The sequence below is a fragment of the Elephantulus edwardii genome, unplaced genomic scaffold (assembly GCF_000299155.1).
Source record: "Elephantulus edwardii isolate Elephantulus edwardi_28Jun2011 unplaced genomic scaffold, EleEdw1.0 scaffold00178, whole genome shotgun sequence".
Lineage (NCBI taxonomy): Eukaryota > Metazoa > Chordata > Mammalia > Macroscelidea > Macroscelididae > Elephantulus > Elephantulus edwardii.
The window spans coordinates 3,007,611-3,031,337 of record NW_006399928.1 but is presented as its reverse complement, the minus strand read 5'-3'; the positions used below and the strand labels follow the sequence as shown (position 1 = coordinate 3,031,337).

Genomic DNA, 23,727 nt, shown 5'->3' with positions numbered 1-23,727 from the left:
TCCCCTCTAGAAAGTCTGGCAAGTTAAAATCACTTACTTTTCAGCAAACCACTAAAGCACTGTAATCTCAGGGCCTCTTGATGTGTACTGGACTTACCTAGTTTTTCCCTCACTTACCCGTGGCTCAAAAGTGACCTTTCTAGCCTGAATGTTCTACTTTTTCTCCACATTCCAGCTCAACAAAGCTTCTGAAGCTCAGTCCAAATCTTTCCCTTTTTTGTAATGTCTCACTCCGATATTGCTTCTAAATTCATGTATCTGGCAGCAACATTTTTTTGTATTTTCATGAGTGACAGAATACTATCCATATACATACAAGGAAGACCTGTTAATAGTTGCTGTTGTTGTTGCTGAGAGTCATTCAATAAAGTACGACCCATAGTAACCCTGGGAATACATATCTGACCCCTGCCCTTTTTGTGCCATATTCACACTTACTGACACATCAGAGCCCATTACAGCAGTCACCATGTCAATCCACTTGGTCGAGGGTCTTCCTCTCCTTAGCTGACCTTTCTGAACATCATCAAAAAATAGACTCTCCTAGCACCATGCCAGGAGTATTGAGGCAAAGCTTCATGATCTTTACCTCCAAAAAGCACTCTGACTACACCCTCTTCTTTTGGCAGACTTTGGGATGTTCAGTGATCTTCTCCAACACCAGAACTCAAAGATATCAATTCTTCTGTCATCCTTACTCATTGTCCAGCTCTCAGATGCATAGCAAATGACCACAAAGATCATGGCCTGAATCAGATGCATCTTAGTCCTCAAACAGACATAATTACACCTCAATAATTTGGAGAGGACAAGCTGAAGACTTCCTCAGTGCAATATGTATCCTGATTTCCTGGCTCCTGTTAATTGTGGATCCAAGTAAGATAAAATTATTGACAGTTTCAATCTTATTTTTAAAAAAATTTCTTTTATACTAGTTTACATACAAAGTTCATATCCACTGTTTTCCACACTGGACATTTCACCTTTTCTTTACCAATTCCTCTCTCACACATCAAATTGTGTGACCTTATGTTTAAGTCCCCCTCCCCTTGGTTCGTCATACATGCTCCACAGTAATGGTCTTATACAGTTTCAGTCTTATTTCCATCTATCATGACGTTGTCTATTGATTTAGTAAGGAGGATTTTGTTTTCTTGACAATGAGATGTAATCCATATTGACAGCTGTATTCTTTTTTAAAAATTGTTTTTATTTCCTGCAGTTTTTTTTTTATTTTACACTGGTTTACTTATACAGTTTGTATGCATTGCGCCTCACACTGGATTGCTCCCACCTCCCCAACCCAACCCCTCTACACCCATCAAACCATGCAACCCCATGATTACCCCTCTGCTCATCTCCACTACTCTGTTCCACTCTCCCCCTCTTATATCCTCATACATGTTTTACTAGTTATCTATTTCTAAAATAATGGTCATATACAGTATTTGTCCTTATGGGACTGAGTTAGTTCACGTAGCATAATACTCTCCAGTTCCTCCCAAGGGATTTACAAAATTATTGCTCCTGTGTGCTACTCTCCAGCTCTCCAGTCCCTCCCAAGGGATTTACAAAATTATTGCTCCTGTGTGCTCCATAGTATTCCATTGTGTAAATGTACCATAATTTCTCAATCCATTTGATTGTGGTTGGATATTTAGGCTGTTGCCATGTTCTTTTTTTTTTTTAAATACTGGTTGAAAGTTCATAAAATTCATATACATTGTTTTCACACTGGATCTTTCCCCTTTCATTTACCCATCCCTCCCTCCACCCATCAAATTGTGTGACCCTATGATTAAGCTCCTCCCTCCCCTCCATGGATCCTCGTACTCATTCTACAATAATGGTCTTATACAGTATTTGACTTTATGAGACTGAGTTAGTTCACTTAGTATAATGCTTTCCAGTCCCTCCCATGTTAGGTAGTAATATACAAAATCATTGCTTCTCCATGCTGTATAATATTCCATTGTGTGAATGTACCATAATTTCTCAATCCATTCCACTGTGGTTGGGCATTTGGGCTGTTTCCAAATTCTTGCTCTGGTGAATAACGCTGCTATGAACATTGATGTACAAGACTTTGTGCCTCGGTTCTCATTTTCTCAGGGTATATTCCAAGCAGTGGAATAGCTGGGTCATATGGAGTTTCTATGTTCAGCTTTTTGAGGAAACACCAAACTGCCTTTCAGAGTGGTTGTACCATTTTACAATCCCACCAAGAATGTATAAGAGAGTTCCTATCTCGCCACATCCTCTCCAACATTCATTACTTGCTACCCTGCTAATATTTGCCACTGCTACTGGGGTTAAGATGGTATCTAATTGTGGTTTTGATTTGTATCTCTCTTACTGCAAGTGATTTAGAGCATTTCTTCATGTGTCCGTTGGCCATCCAAATGTCTTCCTCTGTGAAAATTTTTCCATGTTTTTTGCCTATTTTGTAATTGGATTATCTGTCTTTTTCTTCTAGAAGTCCTGTAGGTTCTGTAAACTTTCATTATGAGACCCTTGTCTGAAATGGTATTGCCAAATGTTTGTTCCCAGTCAGTAGGTTTTCTTTTTACCCTATTGGAAAAGGGTTTTGATGAGCACAGAAATTTAATCTTTACAAGGTCCCATTCATCAACTTTATCCTCTTCAGATTGTGTATTTCTGGCTGTTTTTGGAATTCCCTTTATACCGTAGACTAGTCCTTCTAAGCTTGGTCCCACTTCGTCTTTTAAGAACTTTATGGTTTTGGGCTTTATTCCCAGGTGTCTGATCCACTTTGAGTTGGTTTTTGTGTATGGTGTGAGATGTGTATCTTGTTTCAGCTTACTGAAGGTAGCAGTCCAGTTTTGCCAGCACCATTTGTTGAAGAGATTATCATTCCTCATTTGATAGTTTTATTTCCTTATCAAGTATCAGTTGACCATAGATAGATGGGTCCATTTCTGGACTCTCAATTCTGTTCCATTGGTCTATGTGCCTGTCATTATATCAGTACCATGCTGTTTTCATTACTACTGTAATGGTTACAACTGCTGTGTAGTGGGTTTTGAGGTCAGGGAGTGCTATGCCTCCCACTTCATTTTTGTTTTTCAGAAGTGCATTGCTTATTTGGGGTCTCTTTTCTCTCCAAATAAACTTTCCCTTTCAATCTCCTTGAAAAAAGGAATTTTGTATCTGTATTGGGATTACATTGAACATATAGATTACTTTTGGTAGGATTATCATTTTCACAATATTGAGTCTTCCTGTCCATGAACAGGCCACATTTTTCCAATTATTTAGGTCTTTTATTGTATCTCACAGAAACGTTATGTAGTTTTCTTTGTACAGGTGTTGTGTCTTTAGTTAGGGTCATTCCTAAGTATCTCAATTTGTGGTTGGCTATTATAAATGGTATAGCTTTCTTAGATTCCTTCTCTGAGATCTCTTTGTTACTGTAGAGGAAGGCTGCATTCCTTGATCTTCTGCAACAGTGCTTCAAGTTTTTATCACTTTCAGCAAGCAAAGCTGTGTCATCTGCATGATGCAGGTTATTGAAGAGTCTCCCTCCAGTTCTGATACCACATTCTTCATCATAGACAGCTTCTTCAATAATTTGCTCAGCATACAGATTGAATATGTAGATAGATTACAACCCCGAGTCACTCCCTTATTAATTTTAAACCAAGATGGGCAATCTCCTCCTGTGTGGTTAACTGCCTCTGAAAACGCACTGAAGGGTCATGCTATGGGTTGATTCTGATTCGATAGTACACAACAACAGCATTCCCTTGCTCTGTTTGCACAACAGCCTCCTGGTCTAGGTATATGTTCCACGTGAGCACAATTAAGTGCTCTGAGATTTCCATTCTTCTCAATATTAGTCATAATTTATTATGATCCACACAGTCAAATGCCTTTGCATAGTCAATAAAACATAAATAGACATTCTTCTGATATTCCTTACTTTCATTCAGAATCCACTTGACATCAGCAATGATATCTCTGGTGCCATGGCTTCTACTAAATCCTACTTGAACTTCTGGCAGTTCTATATCTATGTACTGTTCTAACCGTCTTTGAATGATCTTCAGAAGTATTTCGCTTGCATTTGATATTAATTATATTGTTTGACAGTTTCCACATTCAGTTGAATCACTTTTCTTGAGAATGGGAACAAATATGGACCTCTTCCAATCTGCTGGCCAGACAACTGTCCTCCAAATTTCCTGGCATAGACTGGTAAGCACATCTAAGTTTGCATCTGTTAATTGAAACAAGTCAATTGGTATGCCATTAGTTCCTGGGGCCCTATTTTTTGCCAGTGCCTTCAATGCAGCTTCCACTTCCTCTTTCCTTACCATTGGCTCCTGTTCATATGGCACTTCCTGAAATTTTTCAGTGTCAATCAGTTCCTTCTAATACAGTAATTCTATATATTCTTTCCATCTTCTTTTGATGCTTTCTGAGTCATCCAATATATTGCCCATAGCATCTTTCAATATTGCAACTTGAGGCTTAAATTTGTTTTTCAGTTCTCTCAGCTTGAGAAATCCATAGTGAGTTCTTGCCTTTTTATTCTCCAATTCAGCTCCTTGCACATCCCATTATAATAATTTGCTTTATCTTCTCAACCTGCCTTTCGAAACCTTTTGTTCAGCTCTTTTACTTCAGCATATTTTCCCTGTTTTGACTTCTTGACACTCTAGTGAAATTTTTAGAGCCTCTTCTGACATCCATTTCAGTTTTTTCTTCTCCTCTATCTTTGTAATGATCTTTAACTTTATGAATGATATATATCCTTGCTATCATCCCACAACTCACTGGTTTTTGGGTTTTTTTAAAATTTTTTTTTAAACTTTATTTTATTATTTTTGTGTGAGTGTACTGTCAAATCAGATCTGACTGGTACAGGAGGAGATTGTCCCTCCTTCCCCGGCAGAGCATCTGGTGGATTTGAACCGTGCGCCTCTGAGATTGTAGTTGCAGCTCCTTGCCACTAGGCCACCAGCACTCCCCTAACTCACTGGTGTTAAATGCTTCAAATCTATTCTTAAGATGATTTTATTTCTTTATTTTTTTTTCTTGTTGTGTACAATCGAATTGGATCCAACTGGCCCATGAGATTGTCCCTCCTTCTCCAGTGGAGCATCTGGTGGACTCAAAGCACGTGCCTTTGGTATTGCAGTGCAGTTTCTTGCCACTAAGCCACCAGAGCTCCCCACTTCAGATGGTTTTGAAATTCTGGTATTTTTGTTCTCGTAGACTTATTCTACTTTTCCTCAGACTCAATTTTAACTTGCACATGAGTAACTGATGGTCTGACTCACAGTCTGCCCCTAGATAGAGCTTCTTAACGATTCCTTCCACAGATGTAGTCAATCTGATTCCTACACAACCCATCAGTTGAACACAGGGCTCACTATTGTTAATACAGTTGTTGTTTACCATAAGCATCAGAACCGACCCACAGCTGATCCTTCAGTGGATTTTCAGAGGCCGTTAATTGCACAGACTGCATCCTTCTCCCACAGAGAGGCTGGTGGCCTTGAACCATGAGCCTTTGAGACTGCAGCACAGCTTCTTGCCACTAGGCCACCAGGGCTCCCTACTATTGTTCAAATACATGCACCAAAAACTACAGCAAAGAGAAGAAGAAACTAAGGATTTCTATCAACTTTTGCAGTCTGAAATTTATTAAACATACAATCAAGATGTATTAATAATTACTGGTGTTTGAAATACAAAAACTGGAAACAATGAAGAAGGGATGGCAGTTGGAAAGTATGGTCTTGGTGACAGAAATGAGGTTGGACTTACAATGATTGAATTTTGTACAAAGAATGATTGATTCATCACAAATATCTTTCTTTTAAAAAATGGTGACTTAACACATCAGTCTCACCCGATGGTCTTCACAGGACTCAGATTGACTACATCTGCAGAAAGAATCATTGGAGAAGTTGAATATCAACAGTCAAAACCAGGCCAGGTGTTGACTGTAGCACAGATCATTATTCATGTGCAAGTTTAAATTAGAGATAAAGAAAATTAAAACAAGTTCATAAAAATAAAAATATGACCTTGAGTCTATCCCACCTGAATTAAAAATCATCTCCAGAATAGGTTTGAGGGTTGAAGGTCAAATCAAATGACATTAAAGATATCACCCATGAAGAGAAGAAAAGATTACTGAATCAATCCACCTCACAGAGGGTCTTCCCCTCCTGCACAATCCCTCCACCTTCCCAAACATGATGTTCCTCTCCAAGGACCAGTTTCTCCTTACAACATGTCCAAAGTATGTCAGACGAAGCCCCAGAAACCTTGCCTCCAAGCAGCATCATGGTTTAACCCTCTCCAGGTTCAATCTGTTCGTTTTCTTGGCAGTCTATGGTACATTCAATACTCTTCTCCAGCACCACAGCTCAAAGGCATCAATTCTCCTTCTACCCTTCCTCATCATTGTCCAAATCTCTGATGCATAACAAGCAATTGCAAAGACCATAGCCTGTATCAAACATACCTTAATCTCCAGAGTGACACCATTGCTCTTCAGTACTTTGGAGAGGTCCCTAACAGCAGACTTTCCCATCGCAATGCGTTTTTTTAATTTCCTGGCTACTGGTGCCAAGAGTGTTGACCGTGGAGCCAAGCAAATTAAAGTTGTTAACAATCTCAATCTCTTCACCATCCATCCTGATGTTGCCATTTGGTTCAGTGGTGAGAATCTCTGTCTTCTTGACATTGAGCCTCAATCCACACTGAAGGCTGCAGTCCTTAAGCCTCTGCAGCAAGCATTTCAGGTCCTCCTTAGTTTCAGTAAGCAGGGTTGTGTCATTTGCATAATGCAGAGTGTTAATAGATCTTCCCCCAATCCTGACGCCACACTTCTCCTCATAGAGCCCAGCCTCTCGGATAATCAGTTCTACATACAGGTTGAAAAGGTATGGAGATAGGACACATCCCAGGCATACACCTTTCCCAATTTTGAACCATGCAGTGTTTCCCTGCTCTGTTCTGATGACTGCCTCTTCATCCAAGTACAAGTTTCACATTAGCATGATCAAGTGTTCTGGGATTCCCATTCTTCTCAGAGTCAGCCACAGTTTGTTATGATCCACAGAGTCAAACACCTTTGCATAATCAATGAAACACAGATAGACTCACTACTGAAAACCATTAATGAAAGGGCTCACCGTAGGACATGTTGTTGTTGTGTGCCATCAAGTTGGAGCCAACCCTAGCTGACCCTCCAGTGGGCTTTCAGATGCAGTTAATCACACATGATAAGATTACCGCTCCTGCACTACAACAAGATAAAGGTAAACAATCCAATTGAAAAACGGGTACAGGATATGAACAGACACTTCACCAAAGAAGACATTCAGATAGCCAACAAGCACATGAAGGAATGTTTAAAATCCCTAGCTCTCTGAGAAAGATGCAAATCAAAACAACTATGAGATATCATCTCACCCCAGTCAGAATAGCAAAATTTAACAGAACAGCAAGCAACAAATACGGGCGAGATTGTGAAGAAATTGGAACCTTTATTCACTGTTGGTGGAAGTGTAAAATGGTGCAACCACTGTGGAAGGTGGTGTGGCGCTTTCTCAAAAAGTTGCAAATAAAATAACATTTGACCCAGCAATTCCACTACTGGGGATATACCCCATAGAAACCATAACTGCCACCCAAGCAGATATATTTACACACCCATGTTTCTCATGGCTTTGTTCACAATAGCAAGAAGTTGGAAACAACCTAAGTGCCCATCAACAAGCAAATGGATAGAAAAGCTATGGTATACTCACACAATGGAATACTACGCTGTATTGAAAAACAAGGAACTCATGCAATATTATTCAAAATGGGTGACCCTGGAGGACATTATGCTGAGTGAAATATCTCAGTCACATGGGGACAAATACTACATAGTGCCACTGTTGTAAAACAAGACTGACATCGGGGTTGGGGGGAGACTGAGAAAAATGAGATAAATAATGTATAGTGCATTGAAACAGATGAGAGAGAAAACTGTTTAAAAGGGATATGTGATTAGGTATCATTGTCATTACAGGAGTCCAGAAGGAAGGCTGCATAGTGGAGTGGACCTGGGGGGAGGGATTGTAAAACAATGAAAGAATTTTTTCTTTTACTTTTCAAAGAGAAGAGTGTCCTGGGGAGGGGAGGCGTGGGCAAGGAGAAAAGTGCAACAATGAATGAATGGAAATCCAAAGTCTCTGTAAATTTTCATTAAAATTAATAATAATAAAAACTTTTTTTTAAAATTTAGGTTGTTTATTTTTCATTTCAGTGAACATCTACAGAGATTTTGGGATTCCATTCATTCATTTTTAAAAAAGATTGCCCTTCCTTCTCCCATGGAGCTGCTGGCGGATTCAGATTGCTTGGCTTTGGAAATGCAACACAGCTTCTTGCCACTAGCTCACCAGAGTTGACAATTAGACTTGTTTACAAGAAGGGGCAATCTCTGATCGATAAGCCTGTATTCCTAACATTGTTCCTTGAATCAAGACTACAGATTACAGTTGGCAACCACTCTGGAAGGCAGTTTGGCACATCCTCAAAAAGCTGAACACAGAGATTCCATATGACCCAGCTATACTACTGCTAAGGAAAACAAATGAAATACAAATGGAGATTTGTACACCAATGTTCATAGCAGCATTATTCATAATAGCAAAAACATGGGAAAAGCCTAAACATCCTTAAAAAATGAGTAGATTGAGAAACTGTGGTACATTCACACAATGAAATACTATGCAGCATTCAGGAACAATGATTTTGAAAAAGACTCTATAACATAGGAGAGGCTTATGCTGAGTGAACTAACTCAGGCACACCAAACAGATGCGATATAAAAGTCATTACTGTAAAACCAGAAGGATAAATAGTGAGATATGTATGGATACACAAAGAAGGAAGGGGAGGAGGGAGGGGACTGAGGATGAAGAAACAGGAGAAATCACAGTGTTGAAGAGTTTGGTGGGTGAAGGGAGGGAGAAAAAAAAAACCCCAACACTATACATGAATGAAACGCAATTTTTAAAAAAAGTGAAACAGAGTAGAGCAAGAGCCAGGCTCTAGCAAAGCAGAGGACAGCTTATTATTTTAGCAGAGGATAGCTTACTGCTCTACACATAAAATATTATCTTCTTGATTTAGTCTGTTGTTATATTGTTCAATGCACTGAACTGGTTCCAATTCATAGGGACCTTATGTACAATACAGTACAAAACCTTCCCTGGTCCTGCATCATCTTCACAATCTCTGCTATGCTTTACCAACTGTTGCAATCACTTTGTCAATCTGTCTCATTGAGGGTCTTCATCTTTTTTTGCTGACCCTCTACTTTACCAAGCATGATGTTCTTCTCCAGGGACCCACATGTTACCTAGTATAGATTAGTTTTACTTTACAGTAACCAAAAATCAGCATTGAGTCAATTCCAATTCACAGTCACCCCACAGGACAAAACAGAACTGTCCATACTGTTTTCAAGGCTATAATCTTTACACAATTAGATTGTTGTTATTACACACTGTCGAGTCACCTGAGACTCATAGCGACAACAGCTCTGAACCCTAGTCTATCCTGAGCCAATCTTATCGTCTCTGACACACTTAATCCCATTAGCGCATTCACTGAATCAATCTTGGGTCTTCCTCTCCTGCACTGTCCTTCCACCCTTCTAAGCATCATGTCCTTATCCAAGGACTGGTCCCTCCTTGCCACATGCCCCAAATTATGTGAGACAGAGCTTCAAAATCCTTACCTCCAAGGATCAGCTTGATTTCACATTCTCTAGGAGAGACCTGTTTGTTTTCTTGGTAGTCCACAGTATCTTCAATTCTCTTATCCAGCACCACAACTCAAAAGCATCAATTCTTCTATCATCCTTAGCCATTGTCCAGCTCTCTAATGCATAACAAGTAATTGCAAAGACTATGGCCTGGAACAGGTGCACTCTAGTCTCTAGACTGACACCATTGCTCTTCAGCACACTAAAGAGGTCCTTGATAGAAGATTTTCTCAATGCAATGAATCTTTTTATTCCCTGACTGAGGGTGCCAAGAGTATTTACTGTGAAACCAAGCAAACTGAAATTATTAACAATCTCAATCTCTTCTCCATCTATCAAGATGCTGCCAATTGGCCTAGTGATAAGAATCTTTTGTTTTCTTGATGTTCACCTTTAATCCATATTGATGATTGCAGTCCTTGACTTTCTGCAAAAATCACGTCTTGTCCTCCTCTGTTTCAGCATGCAAGGTTGTGTCATCTGAATTACTCAGGGTTTTGATGAGTCTTCCTCCAATCCTTATGTCACATTCCTCCTCATAAGGTCCAGAATCTCGAATGACCTATTCTACATACATATTGAAAAGGTATAGGATGCATCCCTGACACACACCTTTCTTGATCTTGAATCATACAGCGTTTCCTTGCTTTGTTCTGACTCCCTGGAGCAAGTTTCACAATATGACCTCATTTTTCTTCGATGAAATAGCTGAATTCAAACTGCCAAACTTTCAGTTAACAGCCCAGTGCTTAATTTGATGTACTACCAAGGCTTGATATGATATATATATCTTTACATTTATATTTATTTATGTGCATTCGAGTCCCCTGTGACTCAAAGTGACCCTATGTACAACAGTCCTAAACTCTGCCCTATCTGGTGCCAATATAATCTCACCATCTCCAACACACCTACCCCCATTACTCCAGTCACTGAATCAATCCATCTCATTGAGGGTGTTCCTCTCTTGCGCTGTCCCTCTACCCTCCCAAGCATGACATCCCTCTCCAAGGACTGGTCCCTCCTTGCAACATGTCCAAAGTATGTCAGTCGAAGCTTCAGAATCCTTGCCTCCAAGGAGCAGCCCGGCTTCACCCGCTCCAGGACAAACCTGTTCGTTCTCTTAGCAGTCCATGGTATATTCAATACTCTTCTCCAACACCACAGCTCAAAGGCATCAATTCTCCTTCTAGTATCCCTAATCATTGTCCAACTCTCTGATGCATAGCAAGTGATTGCAAACACCATGGCATGTATCACGGGCACCTTAGTCTCCAGACTGACATCATTGCTCTTCAGCACTTTAGAGAGGTGTCTAACCACAAACTTTCCCATCACAATATGTCTTTTAATTTCCTGGCTGCTGGTACCAAGAGTGTTGTCTGTGGAGCCAAGGAAATCAAAACTGTGAACAATCTCAATCTCTTCACCATCCATCATGATGCTGCCAATTGGCCCAGTGGTGAGAATCTTTGTTTTCTTGATATTGAGCCTCGGTCCATACTGAAGACTGCAGTCCCTGACCTTCCACAGCAAGTGCTTCAGGTCCTCCTCAGTTTCAGCAAGCAGGGTTGTGTCATCTGCATAACGCAGATTGTTGATGATTCTTCCTCTAATCCTGATGCCACATTTCTCCTCATAGAGCCCAGCCTCCCAAATAATCTATTCTGCATATAGGTTGAAAAGGTATGCAGACAGGATACAGCCCTGGTGTACACCCTTCCCAATTTTGAACCATGCAGCATTTCCCTGCTCTGTACTGATGACTGCCTCCTGGTCTAAGTATAGGTTTTGCATTAGCACAATCAAGTGTTCTGGTATTCCCATTCTTCTCAAAGTTAGCCACAGTTTGTTAAGATCCACACAGTCAAATGCCTTTGCGTATTCAATGAAACACAGATAGCCATTCTTCTGGAACTCTCTGCTTTCAGCCAAGATCCATCTAACATTAGCTACAATTGCCCTAATACCATGACCCCGTCTAAACCCAGCCTGCACTTCTGGTAGTTCTCTGTTGATGTGCTGGTCCAGTTGTTTTTGGATAATCTTCAGTAGAATCTTGCTTGCATGTGATATTAATGATATTGTTCAATAATTTCCACACTCTGTGGGATCACCTCTCTTTGGAATGGGAACAAATATAGATCTCTTCCAGTCACTTGGCCAAGTGCTTGTTCTCCAGATATCTTGGCACAACTTGGTGAGCACATCTAGGGCAGTATCTGTTAGTTGAAATATGTCAACTGGAATACCATCAATTCCTGGGGCCTTATTCCTAGCCAGTTCTTTCTTTCTTTTTGGCCAGTTCTTCCAAAGCAATCTGAACTTCTTCCTTCATCACCATAGGCTCTTGCTCATATGTTGTTTCAGTAAATTCTTCTGTGTCTGCCAATTCCTTTTGGTATAATGACTCTGTATACTCTCCATCATCTCTTAATACTTGCAGGATCACTCAATATTCTGCCCAAAGCATCCTTAAGTATTGAACCTTGAGGCTTAAATTTCCTCTTCAGTTCCTTGAGCTTAAGAAATGCTGAGTGAGTGTGGCCCCTTTGATTTTTACTTTGTTTTGTTGCACAGCCTTTTTGAAATCTCCTGTTTAGCTCCTTAATGTCTTGATTTCTTCCTTCTGCTTTGGCTTTTCAGTGCTCCAGTGCAGTATTCAGAGTCTCTTCTGACATCTATGTATAAAATGCTTTATATTTCTTTTCCTCAGAGATACAGATATTATCTAGACAAGGTTAAGAACAGATTACTGAAAATCCTTCTTGATTATCCTACAGTCTAGTATTCTGGGTCCAGGGAGTTCGGGTGACCCACCCAGACCACTTGCTCTTAAATGTCCTTTTAAACTTTAAACATTTACAAAATTTATTTTACTGTAGTTACCTTTAGGTCCAATAGCCTAGTAAGCAGCTGGGTTCTTACGGAAAATGGTGCAAGGTTTAAAAGGACACATAGCCAGTTCAAAGAAGTAGGAATCCGGGGTCTGATTATAGCATGTCCTTGATGATTCTCACATACTCTCATAAAACATAACATGGAAGGAATTTGCAATGGACTGCAGGAAACTATCCTGCCTACATAAACTGCTTTTACTCTCCTCTCTTTGGAGCATCTTGCCAATTTTATTGATGTCGACCAATCTGAATCATATCTACCTACAATAAGTATATGCACTTAGACTAATTTTTGGTGTTTCTCTGCACGTTTGAATTTTTATCATTCTATAGAATTCCCTATATTATTATATAGGATATAAAAAATTATGATATAGAATTTCCTTAGAAACAGGGTCAAAGTCTCCTTCTTACCCTCCAAAGTTCAGCCTGGGCTAGAGAAGAGTATTCTAATAAGGAGCTCAAAGCTTCCCTCACCCTGCTAAGGCAGAGAGAACTATAGCTCAGGATAGGTAGAGAGAGAAAAACTAAAAATAAAGTGTTCTGAAGAAACTGTCTTGCCTAAAGAGCAGCTTCCCACGCACACTAGAGTGCTACATCAGCGGGGACTGGAAGCAGGGAATGGAACAATGCTGACCAAATAATATAAAAAGTATCCTTTCTCAGGGAAGTTAGCATATTTATGATTCCCTCCCCACCTCATCCTCCACCCCGCCCCTCCAATTAGCATCCCAGTGTCTAGGCTTAGTGACAGAGACAGGATTTTATTTTACTGGAGAATTGAAAGATCATCAGTGAATAAGCATCCCCACCATTCATAGCAGGGCACCTACTGCTTACTAGCCAGCAAATGTGAATAAAGGTGAGTTAAGGATTTATTTTAGAAAAGAATATGAAGGATTTTAGTGGACTGCCTTAGCTCCCTGCTATAGGGTCAGGGACTACTAACTGAGGAAAATACGATCAGGCATTATAGAAAGAACTGCAATTAGCATTCACATTTGTTCCCTAACATCTCACTTTCCAAGGAAGGAGGTTAACTTCCCCAGCAGGTCTCAAAGGCCACTAAACAAAGCCTTGGGGCCAAAGTTCAGGTCAAAAGTTTAACACAACACCACACCTAAGAACACAAAGCTACTTCTGGATCAGGAGTAAATCTCATGACTTTTTTTCCTAAAGATGTTAACCATGGGGAGAGATAAAAGGCTTGCACAAGATTTTTGGGGTTCTTCCAGGAGGCCAACGCAAGAAAGGGTGAGAAACTAAAGGCACTGCCTTCAAATTGATTCCAGTTCATGGCAACCCTATAGGACAGAGTAGAACTGCCCCATATGGTTTTCTAGGTTGTAATTTATTTTTCTTTTATTTCTTGCAAGTCATTTTTTAATCTCACACTGGTTTATCTATAAAGTTCATATACATTGCCCCTCATACCGGATCCTCCTCGTCAAACCACCCCTCTTTACCCCACCAAACCATGGGACCCCATGATTACCTTCCCCTGCCCATCTTCACCCCTCTGTACTCCCCACCCCCTCTTAGATCCTCATACACAGTTTACTAGTTATTTTCTGTAATAATGGTCTTATATAGTATTTGTCCTCATGGGACTGAGTTAGTTTACTTAGTATAATACTTTCCAGTCCCTTCCAAATAATTTTTTTTTAATTATTTTTCTTGTTGTGTACCATTGACTGGCACAGGAGAAGATTGCCCCGCCTTCTCCAGTAGAGCATGTGGTGGATTCGAACTGCATATCTTTGGTACTGCAGAGCAGCTTCTTGCCACTAGGCCACCACAGCTCCTTATGCTGTAATTTTTACAGAAGCAAATGGCCACAGCTTTCTCCCATAAAGCAACTGGTAGACTGGAACTGAAGATCTTTCATTTAGGAGTCAACCTCTTAATTACTGTACATCTGGATTCCAGAAACGAGGGAAACAATACATAATTATACAAGGAGCTTTTAATGATGATGTAGAAGTCCAATTCCTCACGACTCAAGATTCATACACTCAACATTGAACAATATCTCAGAAAATGTTTTCAGCAGCAAGAGGAAACATAATGTATATTTGTTCTAGTTCCATGATTCATAGATATAGTAGATGAGGGGAAGGGAGCTCTAGTGGCTGACCTAGTGGCAACACGCCACACTGCAATCCCAAAGGCACACATTTCAAGGCCACCAACGACTCCATGGGAAAAGGATGGGCAATCTCCTCCCGTGTAATTAACTATGGGTCAGTTCCAACCCTATAGTACACAACCACAATGGGGAGGGGAGGAGAGGAGAGGCATAATAAAAAATTCAGAATGTAACAATCAATCTGTCAGTTCTTTGGCTCTTGAAAGTTTTGTCACCCCATACATACCAGAACAGTGATAGTCCATAGGTTCAGCTATAAATCCTGATGTATATTACGCATATACAGAAGAAGGGTGCCAAGTTTTCTCTCAAATCAGAGAATGAAAATAAAGCACTTTGAACATGCAAATGCTATTTGTATACTGACTAACAACAATCACTCAATAATACAATTTGCACAAATTTAAATTGCCCCATCCTGAGTCATTCGTGAGCAAAATGAAAGAAATTAATTCACAGAGGGGAAGAAATATTGTCCATAAAATATACAACTTGAGTATACAGTGAGAAATGTATTGTTTATTTTTTAATTTGTTTTGAGTATAAGGAGTACACATCCACTTACCCCACCAGTTAAAAAAGACTGAGTTGGTACAGAGCTCCCAGTTTCCAGTGCAGAATCTGGTGCTGAGAAGGACAGCTTACCTGACATATAAAGACCTCTTCTCACTTGTTCGGAGGGACCCAGACCCAGAACTCATGCTGCTATTCATCATTTGTTCTCGCAAGTCATGTATCTTTGATTCAAAGCGACTATACTCTATAAGGGAAACAAGAGAAAAATTTAAAAACCTGGGGACACCTGGGTTCAAATCAGCCAGAGAAGAAAGATAGATTTCCCTCCAAAGTCAAACTAAAAGAAAGAAAGAATGCACCTGATAAAGGAATAACAGTTGAGTATGTCAAATGGAAAAAGCTTTTATTTGCCTTAAAATCTCAATGATCCTTTAGAAATAGGTTCCAGTTTGGTATCTAAAATTTAAAGAACAGACATTAAGGCCTAACTCTTTTCAGTCAACATTAAGGCTCAAAGAGAGCAGATGGGAAAAAGAGCTTTCAAAAAATTTTTAATCATCACAGAACAGATGGCCATGAGTTGTATGATGGAGGGGCTAGAAAATATCTATAGCCATTATTTTACTTCTAGATTAGAAAAAAAAAATCTCCCTGGATGACTTTTTTTAAACGGGAGAAAACAAAACCCAGTACAAAGTTAAAAGCAAAAATCAGACAACCATAAGAGAAGATAAACCTCTCTCTTTTAACAAATAATGTCATTCACCTCAGTAACAATTTACAATTAGAATATAAATTCTTTCAAACCTAGAAATTGGCTGATATATCTCTCCTCCAAAATCCTGTAGTCAGTGCAGAAATGTAGTCCAGGTCCAGACTTGTATCCCTTGAGACCATCACAACAGCGTGAAACAAACTTAACATTTTGGAAATTATCAGTATACATACAAACTAAGAACACTTATTTAAGAAAGTTAACTGTTAAGCTGAACCAAACTAAATCCACTGCTACTAAATAGATTCTGACTCATATGAACCTTCCAGTATGGAATAGAACTACCCCTTAAATTCCTAAACCAATATTTATGGAAGCAGACTGTCTCATCTTACTCCTGTGGAGTAGCTAGTAGTTTTGAACCTCTAACCACTGTGTCACCAGAGCTCCTACAATTATTATAAAGTGTCTGTGTATGGATGATTTGCTCTGACATTCTTCTGTTGTTGCTGTATTAGGCCATCAAGTTGGAACCTACTCATAGCTGATCTTCAAGTAGGTTTTTGGAGGCAGTAAAACACACAGGAGATGGCCCATCCTTCTCCCGCAGAACAGCTGGTGGTCTTTGGGATTGCAGAAGTTTCTTACCATTAGACCACCAGCATTCACCTTTTTTAAAAAAGTATTATTTATAATTTCACTTTTTTCTTTTTTTAAAAAATTTATACTGCTTTACTTATAAAGTTAGTATACATTATTTTCTACACTGAATCTTTCCCCTTTCCTTTACACATCCCTCTCTCCACCCATCAAATTGCATAACCCTATGATTAACAACCATCCCCCCAACCTGCCACCCATCCTCACCCTTCTTCTTCTTCTTTTCCTTTCCTCTCCTCCTTGGATCATCAGACACATTAAAATAATGTCTTACAATAATGGTCTTAAACAGTATTTGTCCTTGTGGGACTGAGTTAGTTCACTTAGCATAAAGCTCTCCAATTCCTCCCGAGTTAGGTAGTAATTTACAAAATCCTTGCTCCTTAATGTTGCATAGTATTCCATTGTGTAAATGTACCATAATGTCTCAATACATTTTATTGTGGTTGAATATTTGGGCTTTTTCCATGTTCTTGCTATGGTAAATAATGCTGCTATGAACACTGATGTGTAGTGAAATGGGTCACATCACAACAACAAAAAAAAATAAAAATGAAGACAACAGAATGCTACAAAGAAGTATATTCTAACATATTTGACAATCTAAAGGAAAAACATTTTTTGAACTCACTTCCTACCTAAACTAACACAGAAGTAGAATATTTGAAAAGACCCATCACAAAAGAAGAAATAAGCATGTAAAAACCAGTGACAACAACAATAAAAAAAACACACCACCTCTTAGCCCAGATGGCTTCGTCATTAATTCTATCAAACATTCAGAAAATATCGGACACTAATTCTACTCAAACTATTGGGTTTTTTTTAAAAAAAGATAGCATACTCTCAAATTCATTCTATGAAATAAACATTACCATGACACCAAAGGAGAACACACTATTAAAAAGAAAATTAGAGGGATGTTGCTGGAGATAGACAACTCTGAGCTGCTGCACATGCTAGAGTCACACGAGTCTCTCCGCTCCAAGGTGGATGAAGCTGTGGCGGTTCTACAGGCTCATCATGCCAAGAAAAAAGCTGCCCAGAAGGTGGGCGCTGTTGCTGCTGCTACCTCTTAGACAAGGAAAAACTATTCAAAAGCCAAATAACTCCCTTCCGGATTTCAGCTCAGATGAAGACTTCCTCGCTGGTCCTATGGACCTCAACATTAAGAACTACAAATTGCAAATTTAATAGGTCATTTTGTATCAAAAGGTCAATTATGCGCTACCAAGTGAAACACAATAAAAGGAGAGGGTGAAAGGAAAAAAAAAAAAAGGTCAATTATGAAACATCTAGAATTTTTCAATTATATAACTATCCTCTGGGTTCTGCTGTATCCCAGGAAATTTTTTTTCTATTGTGGGTTTTGGTTTCTCCACCCCCCCAAAAAAGTGATTTTATTTGATGTACCCAAATCTTAATAAAAAAAATCCATTAAAAAAAATAAAAGAAAAAGAAAATTAGAAACTACTATCCCTTACGAACATAGATGAAAAAACTCAACAAAATCCTAGCCATAGAATCCAAAATCATATTTAAAAAATGCAATCATCATGACCAAATGAGAGATATGCCAGGTATGCAAGGATAATTCAGCATAAGAAAAATAGTATAATCAACCATATAAACAAAACGGACTAAAAGAACCACATGGCAATCTCAATTAATACAGAAAAGTTGCTTGACAAAATTGAGCAACCCTTCCTGATAAAACCACTCAACAAAATAGTAATCAAAGAGACATTTCTCAACATTATTAAAAGCACATATACAAAATGGTTACCAGAAATGGCAATTCTTCCCTTCGGAGGAAGAAAAGAGTTAAAAAATAATAAAATAATTAAGTTCGGTAAAGAGAATATACAAGATGAGTTTGCTTACATATTGTAGTATGTTAATTACATAAAATAATTGTAATGCACACCCATGTTTATCGCGGCTTTGTTCACAATAGCAAGGAGTTGGAAACAACCTAAGTGCCCATCAACAAACGAATGGCTAGAGAAGCTGTGGTATATTCACACAATGGACTACTACACTGCATTGAAAACAAGGAACTCATGCAATATTATTAAAAATGGGTGACCCTGGAGGACATTACACTGAATGAAGTATCTCAGTCACAAAAGGACAAACACTGCATGGTACCACTGTTGTAAAGCAGGACTGATCTTGGGGTTGGGAGGAGATTGAGAAGGATGGGTTCAATAATGTAAACCGCATTGAAACAGATGAGGGAGAAACCTGTTTAAGAGGAAAAATTATTAGGTATTTTTATCATGACAGGAGTCCAGAGCGAAGGCTGTATAGTGGAGTGGACCTCGGGGGAGGGATTGTAAAACAATGAAAGAATTTTTCTTTTACTTTCCCAAGAGGGTAGTGTACTAGAGGGGTAGGTTGCGAGAGGATAAAAGTGCAACAGTCAATGAATGGAAATCCAAAGTCTGTAAATTTTCATTGAAAGTAATAATAAAACTAAAACCACAATTGTAATTAATACTCTAAAACAAGTGTATATATGATTGACTTTAAAATGAATATGATTAATAAAACTTTCCCTCAAGGGGAAAAAAGTTTGAGAAAAGCATTCCATCAGAATGTGGAAATTATCAAACAACATCATTAATCACATGCAAGGAAAATACAGCTGAAGTTCATTTAAAAATGGCTAAAATGGTAGAGAACTACCAGACATTCAATTTGGATTTAGAACAGGCTATGGCACCAGGATTATCACTGCTGCTATTAGAAAGATCCTGGCTGAAAGCAAATACCAAAGAATGTTTATGTGTGCTTTCCTGACTATGCAAAAGCATCTGACTGTGTAAATCATTACAAATTATGGCTAATATTGATAAGAATGGGAGTTCCAGAACAATTAGTTGTGTTCATGTGAAACCTATACCTAGACCAAGAGGCTGTTAAAAGAACAAAGCAAGGCAACACTGCATGGTTTAAAATGAAGAAAGAGTGTGTCACAGTTGTATTCCTTTTCCATACCTATTTAATCAGTATGCTGAGCTAATTATTCAAGAAACTGGGTTCTATGAAGAAGAATGTGGCATCAGAATTGGAGGAACCTTTGTTACGCAGATGACACAACCTTGTTTGCTGAAAGTTAGGAGGACATGAAGAACTTGCTGAGGAAGGTTAAACACTGCAACATTCAATATGGATTGCATCTCAACGTCAAGAAAACAAAACTACTCATCGCTGAATCGATAGGCAATATCATAATTGGCAGAGAAAGGACTGAGACTGTCAATGACTCCAGCTTACTTGGATGCACAATCAATACTTGGTACCAGCAGTCAGGAGGTCAGAAGACATATTGGACTGGGAAAGTCTATAGTCAGGAACTTAACCAAATTATTGAGGAGAAATTATTTCAGTTTAAGGACTAAGGTGCACCTGATCCTGGCCATGGTCTTTTAAGTCACTTGCTATGTATCTAAGAGCTGAACAATGGCTAAAGCTGACAGAAGAAGAATTGATGCCTTTGAGTTGTGGTGTTGGAAAAGTGTGCTGAATATCACATAGATTCAAAAGAACAAATATGTCATGGAAAAGGTAGAGCCAGAGTGCTCCTTAGAGGTAAAGATGATGAGGCTTCATCTCACATACTTTGGCCATGCTGTTAGGAGAGGTTATTCCTTGAAGAGGGCTATCATGCTTGGGAAGGTGGAGGGATGGTGGAGGAGAGGAAGATCCTCAACTAGGCAAATGGACACAGTGACTACAAAATGGGCTTGAGTGTGTTAGAGATTGTGAGGATGGCACAGTATAGGGCAGGGTTCAGATCAGTGAGTGGTTCGTAAGATCTCTATGAGTCATATTCGATTTAATGGCACCTAATAGCAACATTTGGAAGAACGAGTGGCATCCACTTCCATAATAACTTGCCTCCGGAAACACTATGAACCTGGAGCGAGGACGAAAGGCACCCAAGCAAGGACTCTCCTTCATAGGGTCGCTATGAGTCGCCTGTGACTTGACAGCACTTAACAACAACAACAATAGCAACATATGCCGAAAATCTCAGACTCAGCAAAGAAAATATTACTGGATCTAATTGCCCAAGGGAGCTCTGGTGGCTTAGTGGTAAGAAGCTGCACTGTCAACCCAAAGGCAAATGATTTAAATCCACCAACTGCTCTGAGGGAGAAAGATGGGCAATCTGCTCCTACGTGATTTACAGCCTCTGAAAACCCACTGGAAAGTCAGCTATGAGTCAGTTCAAACTGAATGACACTTAACAAAAATTGCCCAAGTTACTGATTGGCAGGTAAAAAAAAATAAGTATATAAAGATCAGTCCAATTTCTCTATAGTAACAAGAGATCTCTGAGAAGGAAATAAGAAAACCAATGCCACTTACAATAGCAACCCAAAAGAGTAAATATTTGTGAATAAATCAAATGAGAGATATTAAAAAAAAACCTGTACAAAGAAAACTACAAAACAAGAAACCCAAAGAGACCTACATAAATGGAAAAACATACCATGCTCATGAATTGGAAGATTTAACATTGTGAAAATGTCACTACTACTAAAAGTTTTCCACAGACATAATACATTGCCAATCCAAATCCCATCACCATCCTCCAAAAAGATGGAAAAAGTAATCCCTAACTTTATATGGAAAGGAAAGAGACTGATAAATAGTGAAGGAGAGGAAAGTACCTATTGCACACACAACCACTGTAAAGTAGCTTGGTATTGGTAAAGCAACAGATACACAAACAGAACATAAAGAATCAAGAAATAAATTGATTCACCTGTGGACAGCTGATCTTTAATAAAGAGATTAAATAACATTAGGTGGGGAAAAGACAACCTCTTTTTTGTTAAAGTACCATTTGTTAGGTACTGGAAAACTAGATAGCTATTTGAAGACAATAAAAACAAAACTCATACCTTACACTATATACAAAAACTAACTTGAGATGAATCAACACCTATGCATAAAACCTAAAACTATAAAGATTATGAAAGACCAGGGCAAACTTAGGATCCTTAATCTACATCATAAATAGACTATCAAATAAAAGAATACACAATTGGTAGAGGATAAACTAGATGCTTGCGACCTCATAAAAATTCAACAAAAATCCAAAATCTCTGTAAATGTTCATTAAAATGAATTTTAAAAAAATTCAATCCTTAGGTGCATCAAAAAAGTTCAAGAGAGTAAAAAGAGAGCCTACTAGAAAAAATATTTGACAATGACATATGACAAAGGACTCCTTCACAATATATAGAAAACTGCAACAAGAAAAAGACAAATTCTTTATATAGCCTTTTGCCCATTTTGTGATTGGGTTATCAGTCTTTTTATTGTGGAGGCCCTAAAGTACCCTGTAAACTTTCGTTATGAAACCTTTGCCTGGCATGTCATTGCCAAGTGTTTTTTACATTTGTGGGCTTTGCTTTCACCCTACTGGAGAAGGCTTTTGATGCACTAAGGGATGAATTTTAAGAAGGTCCCATTCGTTGATTTTATCCTCTCCTGGTTGCACATTTTTGTCTATGTTTGCAAGCCCATTTATGCCATAGACTAGGGCTTGTAAATTTGTTCCCACTTTGTCCCTTAGGATCTTTATAATTTGAGGTTTTACTCCTAGGTCTCTGATCTACTTTGAGTTGGCTTATGTATTGCATGAGATGTGAATCCTGTTTCAGTTTTTTGCATGTGGATGTCCAGTTTTGCTAGCAAAATTTATTGAAGAGGCTCTTATTATATCATTTAATGGGTTTTGTTTCATTGTCAAATTATCAGTTCACTGTATGTAGATAGGTTGATTTCTGGGATGTCAACTTATTGCATTGATCTATGTGTCTGTAATTGCACCTGTACCATGCTGTTTTGATTACCATGGCTGTGTAGTAGGTTTTGAGATCATGAAGTAAGGTGCCTCCTACTTCATTTTTATTTCTCTTAAAATCTCTGCTTATTCCATGTCTCTTTCCCTTTCAAATGAAACTGGAAAGTGCCTTTCTATCTCCTTGAAGAATGAATTTGGTGTCTGTATTGGGATCGCACTGAACCTGTAAATAGTTTTTAGTAGGATTGTCATTTTCCCATTGCTCACACTTTCTATTCATGAACAGAGAATATTCTCCCACTTATTGGGGTCTCTTATTGTTTTCTATAGTAGTGTTCTATAGTTTTCCTTATAAAGGTATTTGTGTCTCTAATTGGGTTTATTTTCAAATATTTCATCTGTGCTTGGCCATTGTAAATAACATTGCATTCCTAGTTTCTTTTTCCATGCTTTATTTGTTGCTGTATAGAAATCCCACTGATTTTTGTATGCTGAACTTATCCTACCATTCTACTAAATTGGATACTGAATAGGAGTAGAAATAGTGGGCATCTTTGCCTGATCCCAGTTCCCAAGGAGAATGCCTTTAGACTATCTCCATTGAGAATGATGTTGGCTCTTGGTTTTGCATACTTTACACTATGTTGAGGAAATTCCTCTCTATTTCTACATTGCTGAATGCTTTTATCATAAAACGGTGTTGGATTTTGTTGAAGGCCTTTTCTGCATAACTGATAGGGTCATATGATTGTTGTTCTATGCTTTCTTGATGTGATCATTGCTTTTGTATTCCAGTTATAAAACCCACTTAGTCATGATGAATTATTTTTTATATATACTGTTGGATTATGTTGGAAAGGATTTTGTAAAAAGTTTTTACATCTATGTTCATGAGAGATATTGGTAGATAGTTCTCATTTTTGGAGATGTGTTTGCCTGGTTTGGGTATTAGGGTTATGACTGCTACATAGAATGACTCTGGGAGTGTTCCTTTTTATTTTTTAAATAATTTAAGTAAACTATCAACAAAACTAGGAGTTGGTTCTTTGAAAAGGTCAACAAAATCGATAAACCACTAGCAAAACTCACAAAAGAAAAGAGGGAGAAGACACAAATAATCTGAATAAGAGATGAATCAGGTAACATCACAACAGA

The 23,727-nt window shown here is 38.6% G+C and overlaps 1 protein-coding gene across 3 annotated transcripts in view; it reads right to left on the bottom strand.

The window, feature by feature from the left end:
* The window catches only part of DLG3 (discs, large homolog 3 (Drosophila)), a 163,456-nt gene that overhangs the window by 31,035 nt on the left and 108,694 nt on the right, over positions 1-23,727 (bottom strand). For all 3 annotated transcript variants that reach the window (XM_006895964.1, XM_006895965.1, XM_006895966.1), the window contains one exon: positions 15,500-15,614. In XM_006895964.1, coding sequence (XP_006896026.1) covers positions 15,500-15,614 — 115 coding nt within the window. The remainder of the gene's footprint in view (positions 1-15,499; positions 15,615-23,727) is intronic.